Raw genomic sequence first — 9,620 nt, 5'->3', positions numbered from 1 at the left:
AGCGACTCCTGTTACACAGTGCAAGGCTACAGTCACACAAAGCAGCCTTTTTATCTTTAATTGATGGATCATCATTGTCCTAAAAAAGGTCCAGGAGTTAAATCTTCCATTCTTAAATGTTGCTGTGAGAACCCATCTGAGCCTGGAATTTCATTCCTCTGCTGTCACAAGGACTGAACCTCACTGTAACCAGATGTGTGCTTTGAGTCTGCCTGCTCCTTTGGCTGCTTTGTGTGACTGTAGCCTTGCACTGTGTAACAGGAGTCGCTGGAGCTCTGGGGTAAACGGAGGTGGTGGAGGAGGTGGAAGTGGTGGAGCAGCTGGAGGAGGTGGAGCAGGGGGTGGTAGCAGCGGAGGAGGAGGTGGCGGCGGCGGAGGAGGAGGAGGAGGTGGAAGCGGGAGTACATCAGGCAGGTCATCCACAGCTGCTCGTGATTCTCGTCGCCAGACCAGAGTGATTCGCACAGGAAGAGATCGTGGCTCTGGACTTTTAGGTAGCCAGCCCCAGCCGGTCATACCAGCTTCAGTCATTCCTGAGGAACTTATAACACAGGTACAGTATGCTCAACCTCAGCACTCGTATCTTTTAATTAAATAGTATCTGCAAACAAATAAAAGGCAAACACATATTTTTGTGAAATTAATGTTGGTGAAAGGTATTTTCTGCTCTTAAATTCTTATTCCTTCACCTAGGCTCAGGTAGTCCTGCAAGGGAAGTCAAGAAGTGTGATCATCAGGGAGCTCCAGAGGACTAACCTGGATGTTAACCTCGCTGTTAACAACTTGCTCAGCCGGGACGATGAAGACGGAGATGATGGAGATGACACTGCAAGTGAATCCTACCTCCCTGGAGGTGTGTGACAAGATGTTTTGGCATTCTTAAACACTAAATAATACATGAATATACAAGTTGTGCAACATAGCAAAGATTGTTTAAACAAATATTACAAGTACAATATCCCAGACAGTTTGGCATGATCAAAAACAAAATGTTTGTTTAATAAAAAACTTGAATCCTTTTTTTTTCTTTTTTCTCCCATGCAGAAGATCTAATGTCCCTGCTAGATGCAGACATTCACTCCGCTCATCCCAGTGTTATTATTGATGCTGATGCCATGTTCTCTGAGGACATCAGCTACTTTGGTTACCCGTCTTTTAGACGCTCATCACTTTCACGCCTGGGGTCCTCCAGAGGTAACTCACCTTTGTCTAATGAAATGGGGTTGGAGAGGCTTTGGTGGCGGTACTGGTGATGGTTTTTGTTTGCAATGGTGGCTTCAAAAGACAACACAACCATAAAGATCAGGAGAAAAGTTTTAGCAATACTGTATATAAGTCCATTGAATCAATAGTTTAAAAAAAAAAAACACATTTCATTAGTACAGTGTTCATGTTTTCCTTGTTTTTGACAGATTGCAGCTGGGGGTGTAACAACTAAAATTATTATTAACTAAAATTTATATATTGGATCAATTAGTCCACTGAAAATGTTTTTGATTTGTTGCATAATTTTTCTAATCATGATAAATGTTTGGTGTTGTGTGCTGCATGGCTGTAGTACATACTGTGAGCTCTCTGAGAAAGGCCCGCTAGGCCCACCTGTTGTAACAGGGACCCTAAACAGCAGTCTATTCATTAAAAACCAAGCAAACAAACAAGATAAAAACTGCGTAGCCCACTTTCAGCCCAAATGCATGCTTTCTTTTTTCCTATCCACTTCCTGTTTTACTTTACATTTAACACACAAGCGTGCAAAGTGACTCACGGTCAGTATTTTTTAAACGCCCACTCGATCTTCAATACTGCAACTGATTGATTTGCATTACAGTTGACCTAAAAATATTTCTCTATTTTTAAAAACGTTTTGACGGGTCTTTCCCAGAGAGTGGCTCACTTCTATCCCACTGGTGTGACCTTATTGCATACCAGTTCTCCTTCTTCCCCTAGAGCGTGACTCAGAGCTGTTGCGTGAACGTGAGTCTGTCTTGAGGTTACGTGAGCGCCGGTGGCTTGACGGGGCTTCCTTTGACACCGAGCGAGGCTCCACCAGCCGTGAGGGTGAGCCTAGCCTCGACAAGAAAAGCATCCCAGTCCAGAGTCCCGTTTCCCTAGGAGAGGAGCTCCAGTGGTGGCCTGACAAGGTAAGAAGAAATCTAGAAACAACACTTCCTGAAAATGGAAATGCAAAAGTTTTAAAATGTTGAAGGTGCTACAATTCTGACCTTTTCAACATTTTTGATGCATCAAAGAACAATCTTCAGTTTTCTAGTTTTAACATGTTTTTACTGTTAAATTCTGAAGTCAAAACATTTTGATTTTACACACTTGAGAATGTTTTCTAAACTTAAGTAAATACTGTGAGTTTTAGTATTACTTTACTACGTTATTATTTGTTACACATTACATGTAATGCATAAACATAGGCTCAACAGCAAAAATACTCAGGAACTTATCCTATGGTTATAAATTCCTGATCAGTGTTTCTCTTTGATCTGACATCATAGTCTCCACTGCATGTTTTTTTGTTGTTTGTCTCTCCGTTAAATGGACATTTATACGTTCTTTTCCAGGATGGTGTGAAGTTTGTGAGCATTGGAGCCATGTTCTCTGAGCTGGTAGCTGTGAGCTCCAAAGGAGAGCTGTATCAGTGGAAGTGGAGCGAACCTGAACCCTACAGGAATGCGCAGGTGGAGGATTATACTAGCACAAATGAAACTGCCAAATATGTTAGAACATTTGTCTTTAGTTGCCTTAAGAATATTAAGAATATTGGCTAATAAAACCACACGGTTTATTACATTATAGAGAGCTCATGTTTTCAACTTCTTTTGTCATTTGTGGCATCAGAATCCTTCCATTCATCACCCTCGTGTGTCCTTCCTGGGCCTGGCTAACGAGAAGATCACTTTACTGGCTGCCAATAGTATTAGAGCCACTGTAGCAACAGAGTCCAACAAGGTAGTTCACCGTTTCTTATTTAGGAACTCTTGTGCAGCCTGAAGACTGTATTTGACTGGATTCAGATATGACATGTTTAATAATGAAACCGTTATTTAACTACACTAATTGTGTTTGTTGTGAAGGTGGCCACCTGGGTCGATGATACTCTGAGCACCGTAGCCTCTAAACTGGAGCACAGCGCTCAGGCTTTCCCTGAGCTACAGGGGGAGCGCATGGTGTCCCTGCACTGCTGTGCACTTTACACATGTGCACAGCTGGAGAATAGCCTCTACTGGTGGTGAGGATAAAATCTTTATTTTTTGTTTTGTTAATTAAAATGGAAAGTAAATCTCTGCAGCGTTAATCATGAGCAAACATGTTTATTTGGTATAACGACAACAAAAATAACCAGATAATGGCAGAAGTTTTGGTGATGTCTTTGTTTTTTTAACCTATAATGTCAAACATTTTTATTAAACCCTTTTTTTTGTTTTGTTTTCAACTAGACCATTTATGATATATTTTTTTGTTTTTTGCATTCTTTAATTTGTTCTAAAGGTGAACAATTAACTAAACATAAAAAAAGGAAATTAAACATTAACATTTTTTTTTTTTTTTTTTTTACTCTGTCCAAGCAAAATTTTGCTTTCTATGCTTGTCTAGATTTTAGCATAATTATGTAAATCCTGCTAAAGTCAACACGGTCAAAAAACGGTTTTGGTCAATTTCAAGAGACAGTTTTGTGTCATGATTATAAAGAGAAAGGTGTGAATGGAATAAACCATTTGATATGTTACTATTTAAATTGTTCTGCAGGGGTGTTGTGCCTTTTAGTCAAAGAAAGAAGATGCTTGAGAAGGCCAGAGCCAAGAACAAAAAGCCAAAGTCCAGCGCCGGCATATCCTCAATTCCCAACATCACTGTGGGAACGCAGGTAAGAAAATAATGGAATTATCACTGTGTTAAATTGACTTCATCTTTGGATCTTTGTCAAGAACATTTGTTCAAGAAGTGTTTGTGGCGATGTAAATAAATTATTGGGTTCCTCCTTTAGGTGTGTCTGAGGAATAACCCCCTCTACCATGCTGGTGCAGTGGCCTTTTCTGTCAGTGCCGGAATTCCCAAAGTAGGCGTCCTGCTGGAGTCTGTTTGGAACATGAACGACAGCTGCAGATTCCAGCTGCGCTCACCAGAGAGCCTCAAGAACATGGAGAAGACCACAAAGACCCAGGAAATCAAGTCAGTCTCATTTCTTTTGACCAAAAGGTTTAGCAGTGCTTCTGAGCAATGTTCAGTCATTTGTTAAATGTAATATGGTTCTAGTTACCTAATGTATTTTTGCTGCTGCACTCATAAAAGCAGCAGGTAAAGCAATGCAAATATGTCACGTCCTTCTCTTCAGAATGGAAAGTAAACCGGAACTGGTGAAGACTGAGATGGGTCCTCCTCCATCCCCTGCTTCTACCTGCAGCGATGCTTCCTCCATTGCGAGCAGTGCTTCTCTGCCCTACAGTACGTCCCCTCCCTCATGCTCTCTCTTCCTCTTTGCTGTCTCTACAACACTCAAGTCTTGACTTTCCCATCTCCAGGGCACAAAACCAATTTCTTTCTCACTCTGTGCTCTCATTAGTCCTTTGACTTCGAAGCAGATGGTGCACAGGCTTTTATCAGCACCTTTTTTTTTCTGCAGCTTGTGTTCCTGTGAAGGAAATGTGGTCAGCTCACAGTATATTTACGTGTCTTCTTTTTTTTTTTTTTTTTACAACTTCTTATCATATAAACCATATTGCAAGCTGTCAAGTGTGATAATTTCTTTTCTTTTTCATCCTCTCACTAGTTTTGTTTTTAATTATTTAGTCAGCAGCATGTTTATGGCTCTAATTAGTTCATCTGTAACCATTCAGTTCTCTCAATTTATTAGCTGTTCCTGATTTCTCTTGTAGAGAGTCTAATGTAGGCAGGGGGTTAGATAGAGCCTTTCTCTGTCAGTCTAAGGTGCAAAAAGTGGAGTGTGTCCATGACACTTTAATATGTGTATAACAACCATTTACAGTCTTCATTATAGAAAAGACAGTGTTTTCCCTTTTACTCTTTGATTAAAATATGGTAAAGTATATTTATACTGTGTTCCTTTTAGAACGGAGGCGTTCCACCCCAGCTCCCAAAGAGGAGGAGAAAGTGAACGAGGAGCAGTGGCCTCTCAGAGAGGTGGTCTTTGTGGAGGATGTCAAAAATGTTCCTGTAGGAAAGGTTGGTGAATCTGAAACATGGATGTGCTGTATACTTTAGCCTCACAAGGATTTATTGATTTTATTTTTTAAGCAATTATTACAAAATAAAATGCTGCAATCATTTATAAATGGGAAGGAAAAATTGCTCAACTTGTTCCAGTTTGAAGTATGAAGTCTGACGAAATATGCTTTATTTGTTGGTGACTGAATTTACCTGGACAAGTTATCTCGTTACAACAATGTCAAAACCAGGTCAAAAAGAAAATCTTATCTCAACACTGAAAAATATAAATAACAGACAACTCATTTAAATATTTTGACAAAAGAAATGTTAACCATTGCTCTAGTTCAACAGTTGGACTGTAGAACGTCACAGAAAACAGACACCATATATTTAGCACCTTTCTTTAGGGATGTAGACTTGACCAATACACACTAGACTATAGTGTGGTGCAACAACACTGCTACCACAGATGGACCTGCCTGTTTACTGGCTTTGTTTGCTCAGGCATAGCTATGCTAATTATTAAGAAAAAAGTGTTGTACAAAATATGTTTATCTGCCAATAGGGGTGGGCGATATGGCTCAAATATAATATTGTGATATTTCAGAGCATTCTGATGATAACGATAAATTTTGTGATAGAACAAAACAAAAAAAAAGCAGAAACCATAGTTATTTATTTGACAAAATTAACATGTTGCTTTGCAGTATTATATAAACTTTAAAAAAACAAGGGGTAATTTTACTGAAATTACTTTATTTAGTAAAGTATTCAGTCTCCAAGTATATAAAAAAAAAAGATCCTTCTGTTATTTAGATTGACAAAGTCTGCACAAAATATAGATCAATAAATCCACCACAAAAACTAAAGTGCAGGTGAAGTTCCCCCAAAATAACTAAATAAAATGACGCTTAAGATCTGTTGAGCATAAATGTAACGTACAACAAAAAATATGTTTCCTTTAAATGAGCTATAACTTCCAGAAGTTGTAACAAGGTGATCATCTGACCCTGAAGCTTGAGGTGTTTCAGCTTCCTCTGTTCCTGCAGGAACGATTCATTTCTCTGATGCTCTGTCTCTGATCACCTGACTCTGTTCTTGGTCCATGGACTGTGGAACTGTCCAGTTGAGCTGTGCATGCTTGTACCGGCAGTTTAAAGCGGGGTGTGGGGAGAGAAAAAAAAGACGAGTGGCAGCTTAGAGCGGGGGAAGGGAGAGACAGCCGAGTTGTCTGTACCTGCAGTTTAGAGCTGGATGGAGAGCTGCAGCCGAACCGCGTGTTGTTTGTTTTTAGCTTTTTAGCTAGCTAGTATTGTGCGCAACTAATTAGCGTTACACCAGTACCGACATGTCTGCGCAATTTGGTTCAGTCGTTCTGCATGCTCGGTTCTGTTAAAGGGGCGGGGCGCCCTGGCATATTACGTCCTGAAATTAGCATATCACTATATTGTTTTTTTGCCCGGGCAAGCCTTTTTTTACTGGTATTATCGTGAACAATATATGGACCAGCCCTATCTGCCAATATCATTTAGTAAATCTAGTTGAAATAAAGCAAGCTGAGTTTAATTTCTGTAATTTAGAACTTTGTAAAGTCTGAAATAGTCATGAAGTCTGCGACAGTCTGAAATAGATAAAAAAAAAACACTTTACAATTGTTTTAATATTAAAACAGTGTGAAGTTTGTCTCCGTTGTAAACATTACGTCTCATCTGTATTTTTTTGTCCTCTTTTATCTTCACATTATGACTCAGGTTCTGAAGGTGGATGGTGCATATGTTGCTGTAAAGTTTCCTGGGACGTCGAGTAGCGTGAACAACCAGAGCACTGCTGCTCCCACTGACTCAGACCCATCATCGCTGCTGCAGGATTGTAGACTCCTCAGAATAGATGAGCTTCAGGTACTTGCTTGAATTATGAAGGTAGACATTACTTGTAATCTCACTGTTTCATTTGTATTCACTCTAGTTTTCTTCTTCATCAAACTCATAGGTGGTCAAAACTGGTGGGACTCCAAAAGTTCCCGATTGTTTTCAGCGAACCCCTAAAAAACTCTGTATCCCAGAGAAAGCAGAGATTCTGGCTGTAAATGTTGACTCCAAAGGTGACTTATTCTTCTAGGAACTTTTTTCCTTCTTTATAATGTGGGATACCGTAGAAATATAATTGACAATATGTCCATAAATTTGTAGTTTTTATGTAGACTGTAATCATCTGTCCATATTCTAGGAGTCCACGCAGTGCTGAAAACTGGTAACTGGGTGAGGTACTGTATCTTTGACCTGGCCACTGGCAAAGCAGAGCAGGAAAATAACTTTCCTACAAGTAACGTGGCCTTTCTGGGACAGAGTGAACGCAATGTGGCCATCTTTACTGCAGGACAGGTGAGACAAGTTCCTGCATTGTTTTTGGTTTTTAACAAATTCCTTTTACTGAAATGAGTGTGATCCAACATTAAATGTAATTTTGTTTTGTTTGTTTACCAGGAGTCTCCTGTTATCCTTAGAGATGGAAATGGCACAATTTATCCCATGGCTAAAGACTGCATGGGTGGAATTAGAGATCCTGACTGGTTGGATCTGCCTCCTATAAACAGCCTGGGAATGGGGGTACACTCTCTGGTCAATCTCCCATCCAACTCCACCATCAAAAAGAAGGCTGCTATTATTATTATGGCTGTTGAGGTAACTATTACTCCCATAAATTTGTACTTAAACATAAACATAATTCTAACAAGGTCAAGTCAGGCCCTCTGGATGGATTCTTCTTTGTTGAAATGTTTAGTCTTTTGTCCAAAATAATTTACGTGAATCATTTAGATCCGAAGAGTTTTTCAGGGGGATCAGAGGGGTGGTAGATGGCATAATTTCCCATTCAGTGTTTCCCCTAGATAACTTGCCATGGCGGGGTGCTCATCTCGTCCGTGATTTTTGTCAGGGGGGAGGGGCGGGGAAGACAGACGGAGACACGTCCTAAGCTGTGCAGCGCGCTGTTTAAACCAACAGTTTTAGAGGGGGTTGGGGGACACGGAGACAGCCGTGCTGTTTGCACTGACAGTTTTACAGTTTTGGAGCAGGGTGTGTGAGAGGAGAGAGACACATCTCAGCCGCACGCTGTCTGAACTGACAGTTCTTGTTGTTTTTTTTTTGGGGGGGGGGGGGGGGGGGTGGGGGGGGGAGAGACAGACACACATCTGAGCCGTACGCTGTTTGTATAGACAGTTTTCGAGTGGCGGGGGTGCGTTCAGCGTGAGGGTTCAGCATGAGGGAAGAGGCTGCCTTTAGCTTTTAAGCTAGCACACTTGCATTGCAAGCCGCTAGTTTAGCGTTGCGTCAGTGCCGACAGGTGGTTTGGGGTGGGGGTGTTTCTGTAGACGGGGCGCTCGGGTCTGTTGACGGGGCGGGGCGCCTCGCTTGTATAATGGTAGGGGAAACACTGCCATTGACTGGACTTGCGTAGCGCTGTATGTAGCAATGTGGATATTCTAACTGGGCCTTCCTGAAAGCAGAGAAGAAACCCAAACAAGACTCCAGCCAGACATGAGGTGAAAAGGAGGAACCCAGACAAGTCCGTTTGTTGTGGGAGTTTCAGAGAAACAGACGTTTATTTTAGGGATGCACCGATCCACTTTTTCCACTTCCGATCCGATACCAATATCTGCGGTTTAGTGTCGACCGATACTGATCCGATACCAACCTGACACAGAAAGACAGTGCTGAATTAACAAAAATGGCTAAGTCAAGTCATCTGGGCCCATTTCTGAAACGGGTCCAGATGACATGATTTAGCCATTTTTGTTTTCTACCTGGATGTTTGAGCTTACAAACCATAGGCGTCGCAACCATTATATGCGAAGGGGATATGTCCCCCCAACATTACAAAAACATTCATTTGGACCCCCTCACTTTTACTATGAAACAGTTCAGTCTGCGCAGTTTCTCTTCATGAACAAATCCATTCTACTTGATTAATAGGAGAATACTCAAGCTACTAAAACTCCACTCCAGGTTTTCCTGGTTACCTCCAACTCTAAACACAGCAAAAGTGATTCTGCTCTACGTCTCCTGCCTCGGCAGAAAATGTGCACAGGTGGAGGAGATGGAAACACCTCTGTGTTACTCAAAAAGCGTTCAATACAAAAACAACTGGACTTTATTTGTAACAGAAGACGTTTCGCTCCTCATCCGAGGAGCTTTCTCAATTCAAAGAGCAGAGAGTGAGAGATACAGGTTATAAGGCTGAGTGAGATAAGACACACACACACACACACACACATATATGTAGATTGGCAGTTCACACCTAAACACCTTCACAGTAGGTCTTTGTTCATCTAATTCACAGACGAGGCCCCTCTGTTCCCATCAAGTGTGAAAACCGGCTGGGAATCTGTTTTAAAGTTGCATTATATGTTTTTGAAAGTGGGAATCTGAGGCATCCTCCTCTGTTAA

At 41.1% G+C, this 9,620-nt stretch overlaps 1 protein-coding gene across 1 annotated transcript in view; it reads left to right on the top strand.

Annotated features, from left to right (window-relative positions):
- The first annotated feature begins 193 nt into the window (after positions 1-193).
- ubr5 (ubiquitin protein ligase E3 component n-recognin 5) overlaps positions 194-9,620 on the top strand; it is a 43,628-nt gene continuing 34,201 nt past the window's right edge. Inside the window, exons 1-15 of the mRNA XM_037677306.1 lie at positions 194-553; positions 694-853; positions 1,045-1,194; positions 1,948-2,141; positions 2,571-2,687; positions 2,848-2,958; positions 3,084-3,238; positions 3,757-3,874; positions 3,995-4,179; positions 4,343-4,452; positions 5,078-5,190; positions 6,927-7,073; positions 7,165-7,276; positions 7,402-7,556; positions 7,659-7,856. Of these exons, the coding sequence (XP_037533234.1) occupies positions 194-553; positions 694-853; positions 1,045-1,194; positions 1,948-2,141; positions 2,571-2,687; positions 2,848-2,958; positions 3,084-3,238; positions 3,757-3,874; positions 3,995-4,179; positions 4,343-4,452; positions 5,078-5,190; positions 6,927-7,073; positions 7,165-7,276; positions 7,402-7,556; positions 7,659-7,856 (2,385 nt within the window). The remainder of the gene's footprint in view (positions 554-693; positions 854-1,044; positions 1,195-1,947; positions 2,142-2,570; positions 2,688-2,847; positions 2,959-3,083; positions 3,239-3,756; positions 3,875-3,994; positions 4,180-4,342; positions 4,453-5,077; positions 5,191-6,926; positions 7,074-7,164; positions 7,277-7,401; positions 7,557-7,658; positions 7,857-9,620) is intronic.

Source organism: Nematolebias whitei, chromosome 5, assembly GCF_014905685.2.
Source record: "Nematolebias whitei isolate Nwh7 chromosome 5, NemWhi1, whole genome shotgun sequence".
NCBI classification, from domain to species: Eukaryota; Metazoa; Chordata; class Actinopteri; order Cyprinodontiformes; family Rivulidae; genus Nematolebias; species Nematolebias whitei.
The sequence above is the reverse complement of the archived record's forward strand: the minus strand, read 5'-3'. Positions and strand labels throughout refer to the sequence as shown.